Source organism: Ochotona curzoniae, unplaced genomic scaffold, assembly GCF_017591425.1.
Source record: "Ochotona curzoniae isolate NIBS_2020 unplaced genomic scaffold, NIBS_Ocur_1.0 contig_1482, whole genome shotgun sequence".
In the NCBI taxonomy this organism is placed as follows: domain Eukaryota; kingdom Metazoa; phylum Chordata; class Mammalia; order Lagomorpha; family Ochotonidae; genus Ochotona; species Ochotona curzoniae.
The window spans coordinates 6463819-6490604 of NW_024465100.1; the positions used below are offsets into that span (position 1 = coordinate 6463819).

Here is a 26786-nt window from a genome sequence, read left to right on the forward strand (position 1 = left end):
TGTATATCTGACTTTGCAATAAAAATAAAATTTAAAAAAAAAAGTGATGGAAGGGAAGGAAAGCAGCCATTGTGGCACAGAGGGTTAATCTGCCACTTGGAACCGCGGCATCCTATATCACAGGATATTGGATTGAGTCCCACCAATCAATCCCAGCATCCTGCTCATGCATACCTTGGGTCTCTGCAACCCATGTGGGAGTTCTGGATTGAGTTCCAGGCTTAGGATTTGGCCAGTGTTGTGTCACAGTATGTTAAGGTGTCATCTGCAAGTCCAACATCCCATATGAATGCGAGCTGGAGTCCCAGCAGCTCACTTCCGCTGCAGCTCCCTGCTGATGGGCCTGAGAAAGCAGGGGAGACTTTCCACGAGGGAGACATGGGTGGAGTTTCATCTTGACCCATCCCCAGCCATTGCACCCATTTGGATATGAAGATCGCTCTCTCTCCTGTTTCCTCCTCTAGTCTCTCTGTAACTACCTTTCAACCTCTCTCTCCATTGCTCTCTTCCTCTTCAAATAAACATTTTGACTTAAAAAAAAAAAAAAGCTTCTCAATCAGTTTGTTGTACATTTGCTGCCTGCTATACTCTCAACAGAATAAGGTTTTACCTAGAATTTTTTTAAACAAAAATATTAGTCCAGCTCTTGATTTAAAACTATGAAATATCTTAAAAGTTTTGTGATTTCACAAGAACAATGTATTGAGGACCAGTGCCCTTTGGAAATCCTTTTAGGAGAAACATTTTCTGGCATGTTACTCTTGATAAGACTTACAGTATTGATAACATGTCAAAGCCATTCTCATCATTTGTGCAGATTAAACTGAAAATGGCAGTTTTGACGTCAAACATCTGTTTGCATTCATTAACTCAAACACCATCAACAAGACACTCTTCCATCAAATTGTAAATTCAAAACACCTTTTTTTTTTTTTTTTTTTTGGTGATTCATCCTCCTATCCCTCTTCCTAAAATCTTTATCTTTTTTGGGTTTACAGAGAGAGGGGAAGGGCATTTTACTTGTCTAAGCAGCTCAGTAATTGGGTTTCACTTATTACTTCATTTAAAACAACACAGCATATTTCTTCTACTTTTCCTGTAGGAAGGCAGTTAACGCAGTCCTTTAAAGTTAAAAGCATAAAATCTAATATTTACAGTGATATTAAAAAGCCACCCAGTTTTGTTGCTAAGCTTTTTCTCCTTGGTCTTCTTTCTTCTAAAGCAGTAGAAATACGGCACATTAATGTCTGGCTGGATTTGTTTTTCATATTCTTTGAAAGAGAGAAATAAACTTTGACCAACAAACCACCCTCTATACTCTATACTCACTTGTTTACCAGCCAATGCGCAGTTTTCATGTCTACACAGAGCTCTCAAGTCTAAGTATCAAGCACGTAACTCCAATCTCTTCTCCAAATATTTACAGGTAGACAACATCAGCCAATAAAAGAAAACTTACCTATTCCTTTTCCCAAACTCTATCCTCCCAGGCACACAGTCTCTGAAGTTCAGTTTTCATCACTGCTTGGATCCCAGACAACTTTGCTTTTCGACATGTCCACGGGGCAAGACCTTGGAGAGCATCACCAGGGCGTTTATCACAAGCGCAGGATCTCAGGCCCTACTCCAGCTGTCCTATTTCAGAATCTACATTTCAACAAGATTCCCGGGTGATTCCTGAGGCACTATGCTAATTTAGAAGTCATGAAACCCCAAGTGTCCCTACGATGGCACCAAGCAGTAGAGCTTTGGGGAGGTGACAGTCTTCCAGAAGGCCATCACTATCGGAAACTTCTATGTGGATCTCAAGTTTTCTCGTCAAGCAACTCATTTTCCTCCATTAACTGAGCACAAAATCTTCTCAATTTTAGCAAATTTAGTAAATCAGGTTTTCAGCATTTAAGCCAAAACACTAAGCAAGATGTTTAATTTTCTTAGTCTCATATTTATCCACAAGTCCCACATTTTCTACTCCAACACACGTGCCACCTTCACTCACAGCTCTCCACCTCATGGTGATACATCCTCCTCTAAGCCATCACCTTCTTTAACTGGTAGTGCCCTAGGAACCAAGCATTTCTTCCTCTCCAAGCTCCCCCTTGTCTGTGGCACGACTTGGCCTCCTTGCAATTCCTCAAGAAAGCCAACTTCTTTGTTGTAGCGAGCCTTTGGTTACTTTTATTCTGCAGAAAATCTCCGAAACATGACTTTCCACCTGAGCCTGACTCCACCTTATCTTTAGTCTCCCCTAAACTAACCTACCATATACCTTATCAGATCATCATGCTTATTGTCACTTTTTAATTAAAAACTGTATCTAACTGCCTTTTCAAAACAAACAAAAATCAAGACTTGCTTGTCCTTTTACATTGTTTCTCCCCTTACTATAAAATGATCTTGACCAAGGCAGAGACTCTGAGTTACTTGTTACAAGTTACTTGACTCACTTGAACCAAAAACAGAATTGACATGTAATAGGTGTTCAACAAGTATTTGTTAAATAATGGAATAGTGGACAATTAGGTGAATGACAGATGTCAATCTCTATGGAAATTCCTTAACCTTTTCATTTCTACCCAAGTGAATCACCATTAGCCATCAGTGACAGCTTGAGCGTTCCCCAAGACAAAATTCCATACTTCATTTAGCTTCGGTTCTGCGTCGGACTATCGATCGTTTAGTAACGATAATAAAATTCTTGAAGCAGCTCGTCCGGGAGAGGGCAAAGGCAGTGATGCCAAGGCATTCAAATGTCGGCCGTTGATGTGATCACATCTAACATGTGCTGCCCACTCAACAGTCATTCCTCCACTTCCTGCAACTGAGATCTCCCCGGAGACGTCAGCCGGTCCTCGCCATTCTGAAGACGGACAGGACATCCCTGTGGACTACGCTTCCGCTGCTGATGCAGAGGGGACCTGCACATTAGGATGTTAAAAGCTCCGACTTGTAAAGGAGAGCTACAAAGTCGCGGACAGCGTCAGAGGAGCTGCAGCCTCCGGCAAGGGGGCAGAACATGAAGGTATGTAAAGGTTTTAATCACTTTAGACTTTTAAAGCTATATAGTAAAAAAAAAAAAAACAAAAAAAACTTGATAATCTTAAACCTTCAAGCAAGCATCCCACATCTGCTTGAAGAACAAAACTGATTTGCCCTTATTAAAAAAAAAAAAAATCCAGGTACCCAATGTTTCATTTGGTTGGGCTACTAGTCATAGATTTTGAAACCATGTTTTTAAACGGACCTTTCTGGATGGAACACGGCCGCATATTGAAGATTGGAAGCAGAATGCAGGGAGAGGTGAGCTGTGATCGCGCAGGGACCAGGAAGCAAGCCTGAGATCCTGTCTGCAGGGCAGTGACCCTGCCTGCTTGATTGTTCGGTGTAGGGACTCGGAAGTCTGGCGGCCATGACCCTGGCGGTTTTCCTGGTGTGTTCTTTCCCGGGGAACTCCAGCAGCGTTCCGCAGGTAAGCTGAAGCAAACAAGGCCCTCCTCCTGACCCCTTTCTCTTTCAACTTCTTCTAAAAAAAATTTTTTTTTTAATTATTTTCCATGACACAGTTCTGTAGATTCAGGGATTCGCTCTTCCTTCCCCCCCCCCCCCCCCCCCCCGCCCCATATTATTACAGCAGTGTAGTCTTCCAGCAACAGTTAACAAGTTCAACATTCTGCTAGCCACGTGCACCAGGGCATTGCAGACAGAGGCAGAAAATCTAGCAAACAAACGGTTGATGTGTATTTAACTGCTTCACTGGCACGGGAAATGCATTCTGCAAGGTATCCCCAGTTCCCGGTATTCTAACCTCCACCACACAGTTCATCAATGACAATCTAATTCAGCATCTTCCCTAATGCAGGACAACGGGCAGCAATGTTTTGCTCACTGCTCTTCTTTTTCTCTCTTCGACCCTAGAGACTGTTGGAGAAGAGGAATTGGACTCCCCAAGCCATGCTCTACCTTAAGGGGGCACGTAAGTCTTCGCTTTTTCCATAGCCATAACAGGAAGACTCCTAGAATGTGCATGAGTCCCTTAAACCGACAGAGATCCGAGGAGCGACCCTGCTCCCGTAAAGCACTAAGACTGCCCAGGTCTTTCAGTCAAAAAAAGGGGGGGACGGTAGGCGGTGGCGGGTGGTGGCAGGATTCCCACTCGGAATCCCCGGGCTGCTCCCTGCAGGCGCATCTGCACACCCTGGCTGCCTTGGCAGGTGCCGGCGCCCAGCTGCCCCAAAGCACCCCTAAAGGCGGCCGCGCTGAGTGCGCCGCTTCTCGCCCTTTGCAGAGGGGCGTCGTTTCCTCTCCGACCAGAGCCGGAGGAAGGACCTCTCGGAACGGCTGCCTCCAGGTGAGTGACCCGGGACAAGCAGGTGCGGTGAGCTAGCTGGACACGCTCCGCCCTGGCGTGAAGAGAACCCGTCTTTTCCGCGGAGGGTACTGGAAATGCAATTACCAGACGTACCCTATAGGTTTATCTTTTCATTCCATTTTCCACAACTTTTGGATCCCTCCTCACGCAGTCAGCCCGGGGCGGGTCGGCCGCCGGGTCGCAGGGCACATCCAGCCGCGCGCCACGAGCGGCTCGGGCGGGCGGCGTGCCGCGCCTGCGCATACCGCTCTTCCTGCCTCCGCGCGTCCCCGGCTCTGAGCGAACATTCGGCGAGAGCCGCGCGGTGCTTCCAGAAACGTCGCGCGCCTGTGGGACAGACCTTTTCCTCGGTATTCTTCGTGTTATGATGATTATTATTGCCGTCGTTATTAACATAGCGGCTTACCCCGGGAACTTGAATGTTGTGCCTCCTTTGAAGGAGCGAGAGCCAGCGGGTCCGTAACTGGGACCATTAAGAATGGGGCCAGGTACAGAATATTTTTATGATACACTTGTTCCGTACCACTGGATTTTTTTTCCCCCTTTAATGCAGTTTTAAAAAATTTGAACGCTAAAAAGAAAACACTGTTTTGAAACACTGTGGATAATTCAGTAAGAACTTTGCAAGTGTTGGTCCAGGTTTGCAGTGTGATTAAGCTTATTTATTTTATGAGAGCGCAATGTGTGTTTTTCCGCTCCGTTGCCCACAAGTTAAAAACCATGGTTGCTCTTGCATGGGAGTGGTTTGTCTGAGGGCGACTTAGACGTAACTTTTGAAGATTTAACAGACATGACTTGCGTCCAGTAGTTACTTGGCCTGTGGCCAAGAATGCGGGTTCTTAATTCAAACTGTGTTGAAAGGAACGAAAGGGGAGAAAGTAGAGATTGGGCAGGACCACATCCAATCCTGCCTGCCCAGACATCCTGTTTTAAGCAAGGAACGGGAAACTCCTAAATGGGCCCGTTCCCTTAAACCCTTGCTTTCAGGAAATTCTCCTTAAGATTCTCTCCCATATCCCGTATGTAAACACTGATTGTAAACCATTGCCAAGGGAAGGGTGAAGGTTCCGTGTCTACGTCCTCCGTGGAAGGAGTTCTGTGCTTAGGGCTAAACGAGTTCCTAGAGATTTGTCTAGCAGGATACCATGGGGTAGGCTCTGTGTGAATATCTGAATGCTGATACCAATTGTATTGTTTTTCCCCCTCCAGAAAGACGGAGCCCAAAGGCCCAGCTCCTGACTCCTCCCGAGGCAGAGGCCGTCTTCCTGGCATCCTTACAAAACCCGCAGCGAGGTATGGCTGCAGGATAAAACAGCTTTCCCTACGCTCCGGGATTCTGTGTTGTGGGTGGTTCCCTCTCCTGAAATGTACAGAGGTGCTTATGCCTTAAAGATCAGTGTGTTTTTCAGTAGCATGAGCCCCAAGAATGTGAAAACCTGTCCTGGGTAAGACCAGGGAGCTCCGTATGAACTTCAGGATCCACATCCTAGCATAACCTTTTTCTTCCAACTCTTAGCATTGAAAGAATTTATAACCCAACTTCGTTCTTTGAATAGTTGGAGAAACTGAAGCCAAGAAAAATTTTAAAAATCACACATGCAACGACTCACCAGTTAAGCCAGACCAAACTGCTGGAAATTAACCACATTTTTAGGGACGAACAACTGTTTCCTATGGATCATTCCAGTAGCTATGGTCTGCACCAGTTCTAGTTCTAACATGATTCTGCTGTTTATGTGTAACCACCATTATGTGACATGGTATGTTCTGTATCAGGGTTTAATGTAATTCTCTATTTAAGAGTTACATTCTGTCCCTGCAGTATTGCAGCTAGTATCCATTAAATATCCTTTGCCTAAAATGCTTGAGGCTAGAAGTATTTCAGATTTCAAGCTCTTTGAATTTGGGAATATTTGCATAGGCTTTAGAGTTGAGCTTCCCTGACCTAAAAATCTAATACCTAAAACGCTGCAAAATCTAAAATGTGCCCCGCATTCAGGGATAGCAACAGCCTAGCAGACTTAGGTTTACAGTCTGTGATCTGGGTAATTCTGAGCCTGTCATTATCCATTAAATAATAAAGCGGTGGGGTACCCATGTGTAGGGTCATTGAATACTCATTCCTTTCCAGCCATTGTAGCGATGTGAGCTTTCCTGCCAAATTTAGAGTCCCAGCAACCTGCTGCTATCCAAGTCCTCAGCTACTTGCAGCTACAGATGGAAAGTTTTCCAATCTGTCCAGCTAACAAAGATCCCTGATTTTTGGTCTTCCTTACTTCTCACAATGCTGGCTTACTAATGAAGGAGTATTTGCAAAGGTATTTCCAGGTCATGTTTACCAAGTCAGATGCATTTTAACAGGAAATACGACCTTTGATGCAAGTGAATACTGGTTGCGATTTTAAACTTGAGGCATATTCATCAGAGAAACACACCTGGCCCTTTCATATTTTTACAAAACATACATGTTGTTATTTTTTTCATTATGGATGTGAAATGTGAGGGTTTTGTGTTTGTTTCCTGAGGTCTTTTTGTATTTGTCTGTATTCATTTTAAGAAGGAGATTTATTAATTTTTTTTTCTTTCCAGATGGAAAAGAAGACTTTGATCAGACCAGATTCCTGGAAGACCGTATACTAAACTGGTGAAAATGTGCTGTTTTACATTCAGTTTTAGGTCTGTGCTGGTGGAAGGCATGACCCACAAACCCTTGTATTTTTCATTCCATTTGTAATTTTAGCAATTTGTACAGTGAGGTGTATTCCTTCAGAAGCCAAAGAAATGCAGACTTTTTACCCCCAGAGCGGCATTGCCTTTTTCCATTGCTTCCCGTCCGGGCTAGGTCAGCCTGTGTGTCACCCAGGAGTGTTTTAGAGCCCTGGCACATACATGGCTGAAGACACTCCAGTGTTTTTCCCTTTGGCACAGCAGTGCCTATGGTGATTCTTGTTGATTTTCCCTTCTGTTCTGTCTTGGATTTTGCTGTCACTCAGCAGCCCTTCTGTTTCCCACAAAGGGTGGGCAGGCAGGGAGGGAGAGCAGGCAGAGAGAGGAGAATGAGATTCTGTATTGCTTCAGGATCAGTCGTTCTGACGGGAAGTGGAAGGGAGTGACTCCGGGGAGCTGCTCTGAGATAAGAGCACCGGGTGAGTGTGTTCAGGGAGAAGTGCTCCCAGAAGGTTTGCTGGAGATGGAGAGCTCGCCCTGTGCGCTTGGTGTCTCCTTGAGTTCTGTTTAGAAACATGTGCCTGAAAATGGCTGAGAACAAAGCAGGTGGAGACACACTCTGCCAGCATGTTTATTGTACAAAGCAAACAAAGCAGTTTTTGAGGTGGCTAGTTTGCAGTGGCTAAATATCCTGCAGACTGCAGTACCTGCTGACCGTAATTGCCTAGAAGTCTAGTTAGTCATCATGGCATTACATAGAGGCACTCGAGTGCCTAAGTGCAGGGTAACATGCCTGATGGACTTATTTTCCAAGTCAGGTTGGTTCTATAAAATCTGAGTACACATGTGCACCCCTGCAGCAAGCAAGATAGTTTATTGATTTGGAATTGCAAGATGACCACCTTCTTAATTTTTTAAACTGAGTGTTGTTACTGATAATAGCTTAAGTAGAAGTATTGTTGATTCCTATTGTCATCAATGTGTAGTTATATTTAGTAACTAAATATCTTATGTGAATGTCTCTGTAACCTATATCTGAAATTTCAATGTGTTAGTTAATTAAAATCCAGCATCTAAGGCTTGTCTATATCTTATTTCACAATTGGATAATGAAACTATATTGAAGTTAATGTAGCATTGATACTTACCAGTAAGCAAGCATTGAAACAACCTGTGACATTATCTTATTTATTAATTATGACTTGATATATAAGTGGATTTATGAGTCAGTGCATATGTCTCATTCATCATGAAGTATTTGCTAATCAGACATAACTTTGTACATATTGGCTGTTAAAGTAATTTCTTTTCCAAGAACGTTTTTAATATCTGGCTTATGAAATAAGTCTGTGCAACTAAATACCAAGACAGAATTTTTGAAAGCTGTCTAGATGACCAATAGCTATTTAAACATAGCCACAAGTATTATTAAGTTCTGTTTGAATTTGATGTGTGTTTCCTAGTACAAATTGGCTGATTAATTTCAAAGGCCCCTCTCAGCTTGCTGTAACGTTCCAACTCTTCTTAGTGTGTTTTTGCCATGGTCTTCCTTTCTTTTTGGAAAATTATTTTACTCATTTCCCAGGCAGAGAACATCTCCAAATGTCTGAAATTGTCCCCTTGGGAGCTGAGCCCAAGAGCAGGCAGGTCTCCCTGGTGACAGGTGTCCAATCACTTAGGCATCACTGCGGCCTCCCAGGGTCTGTATGAGTGGGCATGTGGAGTCAGAAGCTGGGAGCAGAGGTGAAACCTGGCACTCCCACAAGGAACACAGGTGTCTTAGTAAGCCAAGTGCCTGCCTCATTTTCGACCATTTTTGAAACAGAGATGGATGAATTACCATAGATCAGAAAACTCACATTGTATGGTTTGTTTAAAATTGGAAATTTTCTGGAGGAGTGTTTGGCACACAAGTAAGACGTCACTTTGGATACCCATCTCGCGTATCAGAGAGCCAGTTTCGAGCGCTGGTTCTGCTGCCAGTCGAGCTTCGCACTAACCTGTACTTTGGAAGAAGGCAGAAGGCACGGGTTACTTGGGTTGTTAACCCCCGTGCAACACCCATGCAGGAAATGCAGACTGTTCTGCTGGCTCTTGCCTGACTCATGCCTGGCTGTAATGAGCATTAGGGGAGAAAACCAGTGGCTGGAAGATTTATCTCTGCCATTGTGTATTTTTTATTTAAAAATTTAAAAAAATTAGGAAACCTGCTCCTTCGACACATGTGTATATCCTTGAATACTCTGACCTGCAGTAAGATTTTCAGCACAGATCCCTTGCCCTCCCCTTTTCTCCCTGGCACCCGTCCTCTCTGGTGGCTCTCTGTTCTTTGAAACAGGCTCCCTAGTCCTCTGTGGTCCTTTAGGTTTTCCCCTAAGTGCCTCCCTTCCTCCCACACCAAAAGTGGGGAAAGCGGGTAAAGAATCCCTGGCTTGTTTAAATCAACCTCCAGCTCTCATATTTCTTCTTTAACGGATTGTGTGGGTTTAAGCAGAACTTGGTCCCCCAAAGCGATACAGGCATGTAAATCTCAGAGTTTTCTATCACTGAGTAATGGATTAAGGATATGGATTTGATGTAATTGAGGATGCAGGCCTAGTTGGCAATCTTCAGGTCATCGGGGCTTGCCCTGGCAGGTGGTGCTGGAGAGAGGGATGATAAAGAAGAGGAGCGTGTGTCCTGTCTCCCTCAGCTTCCTAACTAACTGTCCGCTCATTCCTTTGCACACACTTTGCCACAGCCAGCCTTCACCAGCTGCTAGATGAATGACATCTCCTAATCATGGGCCATGAACCTTCACAGTAAACAGCCAAATAAACCCTCCCTTCCTAAGTGGCTGCTCCTGATTGTCTCCGTTAAAATAACAGGAATCAGACTCATGAGTTGGTTATGATATGTCAAGTGTCTCACCAGTCCTGAGTTACATAATTTTATCTGGACATCAGGAGAAAGGGAAGTGGATGTGACACTCACAACCCCATGTGAAGTGTAACAGGACACTCTTCATCATACCTGCTATTGACAGAAACGGGGCTCATCCCATGTAGCCTCTGGGACTTCCTTAAGTAGATTTGACCAGCTCCTCTTCTGACTCCTCTACCCTGGAACACTATTGCTGTACCTCTTGGAACCTTGTACATCTTCCGATGTATATATAGAGCCAGCTCTCTTTGCCCTTCCTCTGATTGTGGAAGGGAGGATGCTCTCCATCTGAAGTGCCAAGTGAGAGTACCACAGGCTGGTGGCTCATAGAACACACAGCTCTAGAGGCGAGGATGTCTGAGATCAGATGCTGACAGCACCACTGTCCAAGGAGGGCCTGCTTTCTCTCAGAGGAGTCCTTAGCACCTGCTAGAAGGAAAGGAGGCAGCTCGCTGGACTGCTTTTTTGAAAGTGGTCTCCAGGTCCCATGACTTCCCAGAGAGTCCACCTCCTACAAACACGCTGAGGATTAAGACTTGGAAGAGAGAGGACACAGACATTCAGACCATAGCAGGTGTTAAAATCCCTGAGAAACGAGTCTTGCTGTTAGCCAGCTGTTACACACCATTCTTTATGGTTTCTGTCCTCCAGTTCATGAATCATGTATTCTCTGACAGCATCAGTTACTTTGTATCTCTATTCTCCCAAAAGACCATTTGTTGCGTAACAACTCTGTACAAGATACTGTGCTGCACAGTCTCATCTACTGAAAAGCCCATTCATTCCTCACCCATCTTTGGGAAAGATCAACAAAATCGCTGGAGAAAAGGGAAGGAGTCAAGTGGCAGCAGCTGTCTGTACAGTGCCTTGAGAGAAGCTAGAAAGTTGAGTTCCTGCACCTGCCGCTCTGTAGCAGGAGTTTGCAAGTCCGTTAATTCCCGTGTGCACTCTTTGTGTACATTTCTAATCCTAGAACTATTCTTTGGACAAAAAATAACTTAAATGTTGAAGTTGTGTAGTGAAGTATTGTACTGTATGATAAAAATATTTAGTATGTTTTACTGTAAAACTGTCGACCAACCAGTTATCAATCGGTAAGAGTATCACTTAAACACACAGATGAGGGCATCTGAGGGCACATTGTCCTTTCACAATGAGCCTTTCTTTTATTGTAAGCCCCTCGTGCAGTTTCAACAGATGTCCATGAAGACAATTCAAAAATTCATGAAAAATGAAAGTTTATTTTAGTGCAAAACTATTTTTAAACACATGCATAGTTTTTCCTGTACCATGAACTTTTTGAAAATCCCTTGGATAAATCCATCTTATATTTCCTTTTTTGTTGTTTTTTTGCTTTACAGTGTAATTTTTCAAACTGTTCTATACATGATACTTTAATTGGTCTTCAAAGAATAGTCTTAAATAAGGTAAACTTGCAACCCTCTTGCATTGTGGCCTAATTTGTGGCTTGTCTCCAACATTCTTCAGCTTCTTTGTAGCTCAGGAGGCGGTAGGAGGGCAGGGTTGCAGTCTTGAACAATCTGACACGTTGCTGCTTTACTTCTCTGTTACTACCAACCATTCAGATGATTGAATCTTTTTTAGAGTCTCTATAGATCAAGGTCATCTGATATGCCAGTCAGGATTATCACTGTGATGGTGGAATACTACTCAATTGTGACGAAAGCAATCCAAGGGTGGATGTGAATTTTGCTTTTATTTTTTATTTGAAAGGCAGAGAGACAGGGGGGGGAGATTGGGGAGAGGGAGAAAGAGGGACATGGTGGGAGGGGAGAGTGAGAGAGAAAGAAAGAGAGAGAGAGAGAGAGAGAGAGAGAGAGAGAGATCTGAGCCACTTATGTAATCCCTGAATGCTCTGGGACTGGGTCAGGCTGAAATCAGGAACTAGAAGCACAGTCCAGGTCCCCATATGGGTGACAGAAGCCCAAGCCCTTGAAGCAACACCTGCTGCCTCCAAGGTGTGATAGCAAGAATCTAGCAGGGAGAACGCAGCTGGGACTCACACCTCAATACTCTGAAATGAATGTGTGTGTCCAAAGCTGCTGAACTGCTGCGTCAAATGCCCATTTTTTTTTTTGCCATTTACATTTAATTACATTTAAACTATAAACGTAGCTAATTATAATCACCATTCAACTATAACTCTAAGCACATCACAGAATGTGTTACAACATTACAGTTAAGTAGATTTTTTTCCTTTTGCTAATTTTTGGTGTTGTCTTTTATTAGACACTCTACACTGTCATTTTTTTTTATACATTTTAATGTCAAACAGTTTTTATAAACACTATCAATGAAAGCTTAACCTTTAAATATCGCTGTAGTATTCATTTACGTGGATCTAACAAATTATCATCTGTGGAAGAATGATCAAATTTTCACAAGAGTTTTCCATTTAAATAATAGAAAAATCACGGCAGTAAGCTGGAACAGTTTAGATAACACTTTTCTGTCATTATTTGAACATGAATTCTAGATTTTAGGAGTGATGTGATAAATGAGTCACAGACTTCAAGATCTTGATTGAGAATAGGTATTTTCTTGTGGATTTTGATTCTCTACAATGCAAAATGAAAACTCATAACTTTGGTCATGTGCAAATGTGGTCAGCAGAGATTTAATTACTTAAAGTAGGTAAGTAATGTACATTCAAAGCCAAGATCAGGATTCCTGGGGGAGAATAGAGACTTCTTTGGTAGGTTATAAAAACTAAATCCTAGGCAAAGAGCCACGATGCTGAAAATTTTTAAGATAAAACCAGTAGAGAAAAAAAAATCTGCTTAAATTAACCATGGTGCTACTTTAACAGCCCTGCTCATGTCCAAATTTTCATGTCCAGAAAATAGGGGATGGAATGATAATTTGGTTTCACTGAATCTCCTCTACTTCTTAAGCAGAGAACAAACTCCTTTGTAACACATAGAAGAAAATAAAATTTCTGGCATTTTGGCTCTCTTGAGGACCCATTCTTCCTTTGTTCTGGCTAAATTAGCCTCTGCTGAACAGCTGTGGAGTTCAGTTCTTGTATTCACCGTGCAGCTTTTTCTTCCCATGAGGAACGTGGCTCAGAGAAAGTGGCGACTTGATGTTTAACCGGTCCCTTTCGGCCTCCTCCTCTTCGTTGTATCTCTCATCCTCATCCTCGTCTTCCACGTCACTGCTCTGAGGACTGGAGGCCTGAGACCCCAGAGGAGAAGGGGGCACTGAGGAAGGCCTGGGGTATTTAAATCCCTCAGTCTGCCAAAGATAAAAATAACACACAAAGTGGGATGAGCAGTGTCACACTACGTATGCGCATTTAATAAAGAAATTGTGAGAGAATCTCCTGTGGTCTGATCAGGTGCTGTTAAACTTGAATTCATTTTGATTCTGGTACCACCAAATTCAACAGAGATATATTACAAATGCAGCCATCCTTTATTAAACACTGCACTCGCCAAGTGCTGGAATCACTTTGCCTCATCTAATGATCTAGCATGCTAATACATTTGTCCTTCCCATTTATCCAAGAAAATTGAGGCTTAGACCCAATGGCCCTTGTTCAGGGTCATGGATTGCTTGTCAGGGTCATATGTGGTAGAGCCACGGTTTGTGATTGTTTCAGAGCTTTAATTTCAACTTCTGTATCACACTACTGATGGTCTCTGTGTCTGCCTTCAATTTGCTTAGCAAAGCTGCGGGACTTGTGCATCCTGGACATGCTGTGGACAGGCACTCCCGGCAGGCATCCTGGGAGCCAGGACATGCACTTGACCCTGAAATTCCTCTCCTAGCCTCTGTCTTGGTGGTTGATGAGCAAATATCACGCGGCTTTGATCAAATTGTGCCTCTGCCTAAGAGTTGCTGAGGTGGTCATTTGATAAACACCAGCTGACTCACACACCACACTTCACCAAAGAAGTGGCTTTAAAACTGGGATCCCACCTTCCAGGAATAAGTTCTATTCCCTGGTTCACTCCCCAAGTGCCATAGTGAGCTGAACTGATCCAAAGCTAGGAGCCAGGAGTTTCTTCTAGGTCTCCCATGTGGGTGCAGGGTCCCAAGGCTTTGGGCCTTCCTTGACTGCTTTCCCAGGCTACAAGCAGGGAGCTTAATGGGAAGTAGAGCAGCTGGGACATGAACCAGTGCCCATATGGGATCCTAGTGCATGCAAGAAGAGGACTTCAGCCACTAGGCTATTGTGCCAGCCCACCCCAAAAGAAATCAATCTTAAAAAATCCTTTTACTATTTTCTATGAACAAAATTCATGTTGGATTAATTAACTTCTAAGCTATTTTATTCCAGAAGCCTAATCTAGATTGAATATAAATTAGAGTATTTGGAAAAGTTATTTATGGTAGACATAATTTGTTTTGAGAATTGTATCTCAACTTGAGGGCCCTATAAATCTTTGACAGGGAACCATAGCTTTTTGAAAAATGACTCCTATTTGGGTATACATTGCTTACAAGGACCATGGATGCTTGTTTATCCAGATTTGTAAGACACTGGCTTTGGTGGGAGCATATTTAAATATGCAGGAGTGCACATTGAAAGCTCAAATCAGCGTCCTAAGCTGACCTAGGGTGGCTCCCAACGATTTGTTTGTCTTTCTTGTGCCTAAGTTGCCACCTAGTGGACAGGAGGCCAAACAAGTTAGGCCTTGGACTGCAGGCCGTCTCACTGAGAAGTACCTGAAGCTGTGGCACTTGAGCTGCGATTCCTGTCTGTTGACAGATGTGGCTATGGTGATCTCACAAACACAAACATCTAGTCAGACTTTACAAGAAAGTCTCTGACAGGCACTGCCGAATAGTGCGTTAAGTGCTCACCTGGGCTAGAGCATCTTCAAGTGTTGGAATCTGCTCTTGTTTCAATGTTGCCTATATTTAAACATTTCCTGGACAATGAATATCTCTCCTGTTAGAGCAGCCCAGTTTTTTTTAATAACTTTAAAAACAATGGTGGTCTAACAGGCAGTTCAGGCGTTACATTTGATTATTAAATTTTGTTATGGAGGAACATCACCAAGGACATGAGTGAGTTATCTACTCTTCCTGCACACAAGGCAAAATCTGAATTCAGAGCTTTCAGATACTCATATTTGTGATTTCCATTATGTTTTGCTCTGATTCCACACTATGAAAAAGTGTAGGAGCCTGCGATTTAGCCACTTCCACGTTAAAAAGTATATTTAGAATTTGTCATACATTTAGCTTTTAAAACAATGGAGAATGCATTAAATACTCACTGCTGGTGGTGATATGGGTTCCATGTGGAAAATTTCTGGAAAAGCTCTGCTTAATGTCAGGTGCCTGGCATGCTGGTAATACTATTGAAAGAAAGCCAATTTACAGGTTAAACAAAAGAAGGTTTAGATATCTCAGTTACCAATGTTGTAAGGCTTTATTATTCTGGTTCTGAACTGGATGGATTTTTATTTAAGCTGTTATTTACTTGTTTTCATTTTATTTGAGAGAGAATCGGAGATGGATAAAGACTTTCCATCTGCAGGTTCTGTCTCCCAGATGCTCACAACAGCCAATAGGCCAGGCTAAAGCCAGATGCCTGAAACTCAACTCAGGTTTTTCCAGGGTTGACAGGGACCCAGCAACTTGAATAGGAAGCACAGCCTGAACCCAAATCCAGGTACTCCCCTATGAGATGCTGGCATGCCAAGAAGCCTCTTCACCAATGTGTGAAATGGCTGCCCCTGAAATGCATGCTTTTAAAAGGGCAGAATCTTTTCATCCTAAGAAAAGCAAGAGACAGGAAATAAATGACAGTCATCAGTGTTATTGTTTTTCAATGCATAGGCTGAGAAGTAATTAAAACATTGGGGAAAACATTGATCCTGGCCCTGAACTGAGCATGGCGGTGACTGAAACATTGGCTTCTTTCCACAGAGAAGGAGCAGTGCATGGAGAGAGCTCGGCAGACAGACAGCCTGGAAACCCACCTCGACCCAGGTGAGACACACTGGATTAGAGCCTTACTGCTCTGTTTTCATTAGAAAGTGGAGAGAGGACCACGCAGGCTGCAATGGGAACTGGTGTGTGTGTGTGTGCGCGCATTTATGTGTGCATGTGTGTACAGATGCCCAGCAAGTGACAGCATGGAGGGTTAACAACATGTAAGCAGATACACTATGGGAAGGCCGAGTCAATGTATTCATGATTCAGTGATCCAGTGCTGAGACAGATGCACATCTGAATGCTTGCAAACTGATCACATGATTGAATGGACGTACTTCCTATACTTATCTTTTTTGGAAACAGTGCAAAGGACTTTACAAAGTTCACAGAAAATGCAAGTTGTGAAAACAGCTATGCATGAATCTCAAATGTATTTTATAATTCTCATTTTCTGTGAAATGTTTGCAGCAACTGCTTCCTGTTGTAGTGGAGGTATAACCATATTTTCTTTTTCTGGAGGAAAACGAAGTGGGGACTTTCCTCCTAATGCCTTTCCTCATCTTTCTGAAATGGTCTTGCATACATGTTAAGCTCAATTGTAGATAAAGTAGCCATGTCCTGAAGGCCTTGTTTATACAGACTCAAACTCAACATGACAAATCAGCGTTAGGACTTTACAAAATCATATTAGTTTACAAAATATGTGAAGCCATCATTGAGATTTTAGCAATCATGACATTACACTGGATTTACGGGTTATGGCTTTCATTGTCGAGTGGAATTTTTCAAACATGTATTTTATGTACTTGCCAGAGTTAGAGTTCCCATATTACTGATTTACTCCCCACATGGCTGCAGTAGCCAGGGTTTGGCTAGGCCAAAAGCAGGAACCTAGAACTTCATTTAAATCTGAGTGCCTGGACCACATTCCACTTCTTTCACAGGCACATTTGTAGGGAGCTGGACCAGAAGTGGAGCAGCCACGTCTCAAAATAACACTCATGGAATGCTCATGTTACAGGTTGTGACTTAACTCGCCACCTTAACAACATCAACCTCACTCACAATGGAATATTTAAAGTTTATTTCTTAGAAAACTCTTGTTTGTTGATTCACTACTCAAATGCCTGCAGTGGCTGGGGGCCAGAGCCAAGAGTCTTGAAGTCCATGTGCATCTCACAGTTGGGGGGTGGAAACCTAACCATCTGAGCCATCCATCACTGCTGTCTCCCACGGCATGCATCAACAGCAGCCAGAGCCAGGTATCAAACCCAGGCACTCTCATAGGGGACCCAGGTACCATTTGGCCAAAGCCTGACCCAGTGGAATTCTTAAAGTGCCCCCTCTGTGTTTTATTAAAATCTTGCTTACTCTGCCTAAATATCTCCAATCCAGAAGATCTGAAAGCCTCTCGGTTCGGTTCCTCTGGATAATTCTCTGGCGGCGTGACTGTTTGCAAAATCTGTAGAGAAACTGTGTCAGCTGATTGCACGAATCATCTGGAGAGCAGAACCGCCTGTCCACGATGTAAATACCTGCAGATCACAAAGCCACAGCACAAGTCAGAGTGGGATGAACCTTATAGCCCTCCTACTCAGTGTTCTGTCTGTGGGTCAGAGGCCAACTGTATCAACCAGGGCTTGACCCAGCCCCCGCCTGCACTTGATCTCTTTCCTTCTGCTAATTGCACTTGTTTCTGGCACACAGTTCACTAAAGTGGATCTTATTGGGAAAAATTCTGGCATTCTACAGGCGTATGGGATCAACCGATTTCCATAATTTCCAGGGTGAGAGCTGGGTACCAGTGGGCTCCTTAATCCTATTGTGTAGCCCGGGCTGAAATTCACAGCTCTCATCTGAGGAAAGAGAACAGCTCCTGTTCCCTTGTAAAAGCCCTAAGGAATTGTCAAAGGGAAGGGAGAGAATTCATCCCATTCTAACTAACCTGTCTACTGGGCAACACAAAATATAGAAAGATAGGGAGAGGTGATAGACAAGTCAGGATAGGTGATGACAGATAGATGGCAGATACATGACATAGATGGATAAATTGATGGTGATAGGTAAATTGTGTCATGGTTGAAGCGAATTATGCTGATTTGGCATGGACCTTTAAAACGATAATCAGATGTGTTCTTATACATAGTGACCAAGATAGGTTTTCTCACATGATTGTTAATGAAATACCACTCTATAGAAGCAGAGATCAAAAAATAGGAAATCGTGTGATGAGCAAAATTCATTGAGGTTTCTCACTCTGATTGCAGCTTGTCTTTTGCGTTTCATAATAAATATCAAAAAGCATTCTTATCTTCAGATCACATAATCAAATCTGCTTTTAATTAAACAACAAGTATATGTATGCATTTAACTCGCGGGGTAGAGCTTTTGAGAGAGGGGCCTTGCTTGGTCAGGGGGCATGCCTCACCGTAAGCAGTCGGGTCAGCCACGTGCTCCTGCATGAAGCAGCCAAAGCCAGAGAGGTTTGTGGTCACACTGGGGATGCCCATCACGGTGCATTCGGCTGCCAAGGAAACAAAGACTTGGCTTCAGACCCACGCTATAGCCTCTTGTGTATGCAATGAACGATACCCTGGTCTTTGAGCATTGTTGACTTGTGCCACCTGTAGTAAGCTTGTCACCTGTAGGACCACCTAACTCGTTGTGTCTCCCTAACGAGCTTATTGTGATCTCAGCCTCAGTGGCAAAGAAATGGAAGCACAGTAAAATGAAACAGTTTGTTCAACCTCACAAAGCCAGAGCCCCAGCTCCAAACTCCCCACATGCTGCCTGTATAAACCCAAGCTGTTGTAATTTTTGTCCCAATTTTAGCCCCGTATCTAACCACCCGGCAAGATTGTGGAACAAGTACTTTGAATATGATGGCTTCTCCCCTCATAAATTCCCCCGTTGCACAAATCCTTTCCACTTTCTTGGGAGTTCAGAGAACTGGTAATCATTCAGTCCTGCATCTTTTGGTTAAAACCCATTTTCCAGGAGATATCTGAAATTTGATTTTGAATCTGGATGTTCTTGAGGGCAAGCATGCTGTGCGATGCGTAAGACACCACTTGGCATGCCTGCATCCCGTATCGAAACACCTGACGTTCAGTTGCAGCTCTGCTCCCACTTCCAGTTCCTGCTCATGTGCCTCCTGAGAAACAGCCAGTGATGATTCGAGTCCTCGGGTTCCTGTCACCCATGCAGCAGAACCAGATTGGGCTCCTGGCTCCTGACTTTGCACTGGCCTAATCCCAGCTGTCACAGGCGTGTGGGGCAAGAACCAGTGCATGGAAGACCTCTGTGTCTCTGTCTGCTTTTCTAACAAAAAAAAATTTGCTCTTCTCAGGGTGTTTGCCTTTTTCATGAGGAATTCATGTTTGATTATGGGATGACTCCTAGTTTGTAGGCAGGATCTCCCATAGCTCCCTCAAGTGATCCGGTTTAGACATTGGCTTTATCCTTTCATGTGCAAGTATTTCCACATGGTGTTAGCTTTGTGCCTTGAGAACAGGGCTTCTTTAATTGTTTTGGAGGCATGAGAGGAGGAATATGGGATGGGGATTAACGATTGTTGAGAATATTGTGAAAATTCTGGGACTTGTTTCCAGGAAAAAAAAAAATCTTACACACACACACACGCCAGAGAGGGAAGGGGAAAGATGGAGAGAGATCTTTATTTTTTTATTAAATACTCATGTATAATGAATATGCAGCATATATGCCAGATACCCGTGAAAGCTCAGTGTATATTCATGAAATTCATGAAATGAGTGTTTATGCTTCTGTTCATGAAGTTTTCTCTACTAAACTCAGAACAAATTTAGAGAGGGCCTTCTAGAATGAGATAGACCTTACATCACATAAGAAAATTTTTTTAAAGTGGAGAGCTATTTAATATGCTAATACTGAATATATCTACCATCAGAAGTCTCATTCTTTCTATAGCCATGGTTTAGGGAAGGAGTGACCACCTTCATTTGATTAATTTGAAACATCAAATGACACATTTACTAATTATCTGCTATTACATATTTTACTTTATCTGAAAAGCCAAAAGAGAAAGAGAAGAAAGAGAGCTAGAAGAGAAAGATCTATATTCTCTCTACAGTCTCACTTCCCAAGTACCCAAGCCAGACAGCAGTGGGCGAGGCCACAGCCAGGAGCTGAGTACTAAATAGGAGTCTCCCACTTGCTGCCTGCTAGGGCGCTGACGGGTAGGAAGCTGGCATCACAAACAGGGTTTATACTCACCCTACGTGCTTCTGCCTGTCCCACGTGGTAGCTTAACAACTACACTGAGTGCCAGCTTCTCTACATCTTCTGTCATCTTATGTAGAACATTTTCTGTATCTGCATCACCCCCATCTAACTGTTCTGTAAAATGCTGTTTTGATGCAAAGTCAGCGTGCAGGTCATCTTTTCCCAGTGCTTCCTTTGTTCCATCGGTCACATATACCCTCATACTTTTTCTGCGCCGTAATCCTTATAACTCTAAACTGTATTATTTACTAGAAATAGCAGAAATAAGGGTCAATAACACAGCGTTTCTCTCAGCAGTAAAATGTGAGTTTTACTATTCTCACAAGAGACTGAATCATAAACAATCAGAAATACTTGTTGCATGTTTCGTAAATGTGAAGATAATACTTTCACAAGTGTAGAACTTATGCCACTAGCAAGTTCTAGAACTGCAAGGTGGATGGATGGATAAATACGTTTTTATATTATGGCTTAAGAAGTAGACTCTAGAATAAAAGACTAGGATCTTCTTAGGGATTCAGAACCCTCCTGTTGTTGCTATTGGAAAGAATATAGGCTCCTATCTTTATAGATTTTTAAGCTCTATATCCAAAATCTTGGATAAGAACATAGGTGTTTATCAAGTTTCTCCTCCCAAATTCAACCTACTATTTTGCACTAGCACCTTGGCCTTTGTTGCCTCTTACCTGATGACATTGAGAAGCAGAAAGCAAAAATGTTTTCCCTTTGTTACAAGTTTTTACTTTTTGTACCTTCTGCTTAAAACGTAATGGAATTGTATCTAAGTGAGACAGAATCTCTTTGATTGCCAATAAGAGATGGAAATGGCAATACTGATTCTTAAAGTATGTGTTTCCCTCTGATTTTGATATTTTGGTAGAAATTACTTCCTTTGATGGTCATAACAGTCATGCTAGTAGAGAACAGAAAAGAAAGAGAAATTGTGGATCTGAGAACCTGTAGCTTTAAAAATACAGTGTGAAGGGCCCGGCGCGATAGCCTAGTGGTTAAGGTCCTCACCTTGCACGCCTGGGATCCCATATGGGCACTGGTTCTAATCCCGGCAGCCCTGCTTCCCATCCAGCTCCCCGCTTGTGGCCTGGGAAAGCAGTTGAGGATGGCCCAAAGCCTTGGGACCCTCTACCCGCTTGGGAGACCCAAAGAAGCTCCTGACTTTGGATTTGCTTAGCTCCAACCATTGCTGCATTTGGGGAGTGAACCAGCTGATGGAAAACTCTTTATCTCTGTCTCTCCTCACTGTCAACCTGTCTTTCCAATAAAAAAAAAATAAATCTTAAAAAAAAAATTAGTATCATCATTTTGACTCAGTTTGCTAAGCTGCTGTTAGCAACCTGTATCAGAGTACCAGTTCAAGTCCCCAGTGGTCCACTTCAAACATGGCCTTCTAATGTCCCTCCTGCTAATGTCCCTGGGAAGACAGTGGAAGATGAAGCAAGTACCCATGTGGGCGACCAGGATGGAGTTCCTGGCTGTGTCTTTGTTCTGGCCCAGACCTGGTTGGGGCAACCATTTGTGGAGTGAACAAATGAAGATCTTTCCTGCCCCTCTCTATCCCCCTGCCTTTCAGATAAATTGATCTGTAGAATATGCCATTTTCACAAACATTCATTTTGGGGGGGATGGTTTAAGGTAATAACTCAGATACTTACTAAACAATGAGTGTGCAACTACACCATGAAATACTTAGGTAAATCTTTTTCTTAGTTCAGGATCTACAAAGCACAAAGTAGGTCCCTGAGACGTAGCTAATTAAAAATTATCTTTAAACCAAATTGAGAAATTAAAACAGTGGAAATTATTTACCAATTATTTGATTCTTCTATACATATGCACATAAAATAATATGCTAACAAAATTAAAATTCCATAACCTACCTGGAATATTTATGCCACCTACCTGGAGTATAACCCCAGGGTTCATAGTAAGATGGGAATACTCCAAGATGACAACCTCGCACAAACTCTTCATAATCCATGGGTAGCAAGGGGCTGGTCGAAGACAGAAACTCTGGGTGTAAAATCACCTACAATTTGAAAAAAGGAAAATTCTAATGAGGAAAAAGTGTAACAACATAAAAATGCCCTACAATTTGGTTATTTTAAAAATTATCTTATAGTTTGATAGAGAGAGGCAAATGGAGGAGAGAGAGAGATGGAGAGTCTCTTTGTCTGAGAGCCAACCCAGGAACTCTCATTCCCTTGTCCACTGTCGAAAGTGTGCAGTGGCTGGGCCTGGCTGAAGCTGCGACCAAGAGTCAGGAAGTGAACTCTGTCCAGGTCTCCCATGTAGATGGGGGGAGGCGGTTACCTGGGGTGGAGCAGGGCGCAGAAGCTGGGGCTTGAACCCAGCAAGTGTCCCCACCAGCAGTGGAGCCACGGAGCCAAATGCCCACCCCAAACTGTGAGAGAGACCAGGTCTTATTCATGTAAATACCCTTAGCAACCAGCAGCCTTGGACCCAGTCATTGCAGAAACCCAAGAGTCAAAAGAATGACTCTTTGTTCAGAAGTACACCAATACCTTGTGAGTGATAGTGTTTGAAACCGGAGACTTGTCCTTAAATTGAACTTTATTTTTAAGTATACTGAAAGAAAGAGATTCCCCATTTGCTTGTTCACTCCCCAAACATACACAACAGCTAGGGATGAACCAGCCAAGAAAAAGCAAACACAGTTTATGTTAATATCAGAGATTTCACCATTAAATTAATTCTGAATTAATTATGTTTATATTATTAGAAATTGGATGTTTTCCTTTTTTATATTGACAATATTATATAATGATAGTAAATAATAGAACTAAAACTCAAAAGCATGAAAAGAGAATGATGTCAAGATATTTGTTATACATCACTCAAGAAATAGAATTGATTTTCTTGATAAATAGTTAAAAGCATTTCAAACAGATATTAAAAACAGCTAAGGACGTTTCCAGTATCTGTATGTGTAAGCAATGAGTTTTACCTTAACCCTGTCTGCGCGACCGTTGAAAAGTCCGATCCGTCTAATAGTGCTGAGGATGGGGTCGGTTGAGTCGTCAATCATGTTGTGAGTGGTCACTGGAGGCAAAGACTGTCGCTGAAGTCAGGGAGAGAAGGAAATGTCAGCTGTGGAGAGGGTGGCTGCACATTGCTCATTTCAGCGATAATGATTGACATTCCATCTGACCTTCACGCCTTCAGTGCGTGGGAATGACACTGGCAGTGACCACTCTGTCTGCCTGTGTCTTACTGCAAACGTATGAACCTTTTGTTTTCCCATGGCACCTTGCAGAAGCCAGGCTTTCTCAGCTGCTCCTGGACCTTCTTTATAACATTAAGGTGTCCTGAAATCTTAACTCAAGATGAACTCTGCTGGTTTCTTCTCCTGGGGCTGTCCCTCAGGACTCAATGCCCCAATGTTAGGACATGAATTTGGGGGCTGGATTAAAATGTTTTGAAAGAGTTTCTTTTGACTTGGAAATGGTTTTTCTACAGTGACTAAAATTCTATGCCTCAGAGAAAAATTAGGAGCTTTTAAAATGTTTATTTGAAAGGCAGAGTTAGAAGGAGACAGACACAGAGAGAGTCTGTGTCTGCTGGTTCACTTCCCAAATGGCCACAATAGCTGGAGCTAAGCTGGTCTGTAGCCAGGAGCATCTTCTGGTGGCTGGTCCAAGGCTTTGGGCCATCCTCTGCTGCTTTCCCAGACCATTAGCAGAGAGCTGGATTGGAAGTGGAGCAGCTGGGATTCAAACAAGCTCTCATAGGGGATGCCAGTGCCACAGAAAAAGGCTTAATTTGCTACACCATAGCACCAGCCTCAGGTACCTTTTATTACTATAACATACAATTTTTCAACTAGTTACGTTGGTTCCAAGTTAACATTGTAAGTGGATACCAAGAGGAATTTCATTGAATTTCAAGGAAGTTGTTGAGACAACTCATGATAGAATATACAAAGTCGCTCATTTGAAGGGACTGTGTAAGAATGTCATTTCTAACTCTGAGTTCTAAATGCTTCCCAAATTAGCTCATGCCCATTAGACAAAAATATTGATTTTGATAATTGTGGAAATAGTGATCACTTTTTTCTTTGCTACCTGAGTTGAAAAGATGGCTCTTTTCATAATTGTTAGATCATCTCGATCTAAAATGTTATCCATGTCAGGAACTTCTCCTCTGTGGGGAAAACAGAGTTAGCAATAAAAACCACAGGCTCTGAGTGCTTCCCAAGTGTTAAACATATAGACCACATGCTTTGTTTATCTCAACTAATGTTTGTTATTTATTAAACAAATTGTGATTTTGTTTTCATATGTAAGTAAATATATTAAGTATGTATTAAAACAACTTATATTTTGGTATTAAATCTCCCTCATCTTCACAGTGACACATTAATCATGAATAAATTCCCCAAATGAATTAGAATTTACCTGCATACACAAATATATTCTCATCTGCACACATTGCTTACAAGTGTTTATCAAATGAAGGATACAGCATTGCTTGTGCGACATACCACATTGGCAAAGGCTTTAACTTCTTTCATATTTGGAACAAAATAAACATATCACAGTGTCTAAACTGAAGAGTGTAGTGAAATGCTAAGTGCTTGAAGAGTTAGTTATTCTAAGCCCCTACCTTAATAATGCATCATACAGTTTCTTTCCAAACTTTTCCTTCATTGAATGCACAGTGTCCCTGTTTGGAATACAAAGATTTGTCACCTAAACAGCATTATAACTGTTATACTCTCATGGCAATGCTATCGTTGTACCAGCATTCTTTGAAATCACAGGTCTCTTTTGTATAGCCTCTAGAGTTAAAATCCTTTAGAACCTAAGCGGCAGAGTGTTCAGAGAGGATAGGGCATATGAGAGAATGAAGGTATAAATGTAACAAGTTTTGGAATTAGTTGACGATTTCTGAATCCTGGGCTAGGAACACGGAAGGGAAGTCATTTTTAATAATCACTTTATTTTGGAATACATTTTTTGAAATTTCCACAAGAGTGCTCTATCTTTCCTTTTCTAAATTTTTAACTGACTAGAATAAAGGATCTCTAATGGCTTCAACATAAAAGAACGTTATGCATTTAAGGAGGATGTTACATGTTTACTCGAGATTAAACATTACACAATGTATATAGGTATCAAGACATCACATAGTGCCCAGTAAATATGTCAACTAAAAATAAGATGAAAAAATAAATTCCTCACATTTAATGCTTGACAACACTCTCAAGATGTGAGATTACCATAGCTGTTTTCGCACTGCCTGTCCTTTCAGGGTTTCCACATTGAAATTATTTGTCTTGGCAGGCATAATGAAAAACACCACGACCGTGACGTCACTCTTGTGCATCTGATGGGGGTTAGAAAACAGCAGAGTCAAACACCAAAGAGTCAAAGGCATGTGAGAGATGAACCTTAAACTTTGAAAAAAAAAAAAAAACTGATGGTTCACAGAGAAACTATTTCCACCTTCCTGAGATGTTTTCAAAGAGGTTCATCTAAATCTGGCTTTTAATCAAGATTTATCAGTTAACAGTTTGAAAGTTCGCACAAGACTTGTTCATGGCACTGATTCTACAATACATGAATCAGTTGATGTCATGGTGCCTTCCCATGGAATATTCTCCAGAAGTAGTTCTTTAAAATTTCATGGATGGGTGTTTGGCATGGGTATTGGGATACCCATATGCCATATTGGAGTGCCTGGTTTAGGTTTTGGTTTTTCTGCCTCTGATAGCAGCTTCCTGCAAGTGCACACTTATTGAGGCAGCAGGTGATGGGTTAAGTACTTAAGTCTTTGCCACCCCCCTGAGAGTCCCAGGTTGAACTCCAGGCTCCTGGCTTCAGCTTGTTCAGCCATGGCCATCTGGATTGTGACCAAGCAGTTGGAAGATCTGTGTCTGTCTCCCTGTTCTCTGCCTTTCAGCTAAAATAAATACAAAAAAAGGAAACATTTCTTAAAGTTATTTAAAAATAAATAAAATGACTGAAAATTTATTAGGATTTCATTATGGTGTCTTGATTTATTCTAACTCATTCACATTAATGTGAACAATATACAATTTACAGTTTTCCACCAAATGTCCATTCTCTAAGTGTTGCATCATGGTTATTAGCTCCAAAAGAAAGAAACAAGTATATGCATAGTACTTTTGGCTTAGCATGCAGGCACCGGTATGCTTTAAATACATAATTTAACCTAATTATCAGAATAATCATGTATGCTTTTATTAATGTCAAAATAGAGGCATGAGTGATTCAATGGTTTTCTTGAACTCCTATAATAGGTTAGTGGCAGAGCTGGGATTTTATTTGATGTTTTCAGTTCTCAAAACTGGCTTTTATTTCTACAGAAGCTGTAGAAGAGGAAACTGACTTCAAGAGGAGAAAATACATTGTCAAAGAATAAATGGACTGTGGAAAGCAAATGCCTTTTTCTAACTTCTCCAAATATGGTAATTATTATTTTTTAAAACTTAACTTGTTTATTTGGAAAGCAGAGTCACAGAGAGGTGGGGGAAGAGATGGATCTTCCATCTACCTGTTCGCTTCCCAAAATGCCCACAACAGACAGGGCTGAGCCAGGTCAAAGGCAGGATCTCACAATCCCATTTGTGCTAGAGGCCCAAGCACTT

The 26786-nt window shown here is 42.2% G+C and overlaps 2 protein-coding genes across 2 annotated transcripts in view; one reads left to right on the forward strand and one right to left on the reverse strand.

The window, feature by feature from the left end:
• Positions 1-1554: 1554 nt before the first annotated feature.
• SPX (spexin hormone) lies at positions 1555-26566 on the forward strand. Its single transcript, XM_040968098.1, has 9 exons — positions 1555-1670; positions 2956-3022; positions 3389-3469; positions 3916-3973; positions 4286-4348; positions 5579-5662; positions 6959-7045; positions 15866-15928; positions 26505-26566. The coding sequence occupies exons 1-7, from the start codon at positions 1555-1557 to the stop codon at positions 7015-7017; spliced, it is 528 nt and encodes a 175-aa protein (XP_040824032.1). The 3' UTR covers positions 7018-7045; positions 15866-15928; positions 26505-26566.
• The window catches only part of GYS2 (glycogen synthase 2), a 39345-nt gene continuing 24610 nt past the window's right edge, over positions 12052-26786 (reverse strand). The window contains exons 8-16 of the mRNA XM_040968365.1: positions 25395-25501; positions 24779-24838; positions 24238-24316; positions 23121-23234; positions 22055-22181; positions 18303-18398; positions 17246-17409; positions 15211-15291; positions 12052-13216 (exon numbers count right to left, since the gene is read on the reverse strand). Coding sequence (XP_040824299.1) covers positions 12995-13216; positions 15211-15291; positions 17246-17409; positions 18303-18398; positions 22055-22181; positions 23121-23234; positions 24238-24316; positions 24779-24838; positions 25395-25501 — 1050 coding nt within the window. The 3' untranslated portion in view covers positions 12052-12994. The remainder of the gene's footprint in view (positions 13217-15210; positions 15292-17245; positions 17410-18302; positions 18399-22054; positions 22182-23120; positions 23235-24237; positions 24317-24778; positions 24839-25394; positions 25502-26786) is intronic.

Coding starts and splice junctions, on each gene's coding strand:
- SPX (XM_040968098.1), top strand. CDS start 1,555: ATGTCCACGGGGCAAGACCTTGGAGAGCATCACCAGGGCGTTTATCAC. Junction 3,023..3,388: donor CAAGGGGGCAGAACATGAAG/GTATGTAAAGGT, acceptor TGTTCGGTGTAG/GGACTCGGAAGTCTGGCGGC. Junction 5,663..6,958: donor CTTACAAAACCCGCAGCGAG/GTATGGCTGCAG, acceptor TTTTCTTTCCAG/ATGGAAAAGAAGACTTTGAT.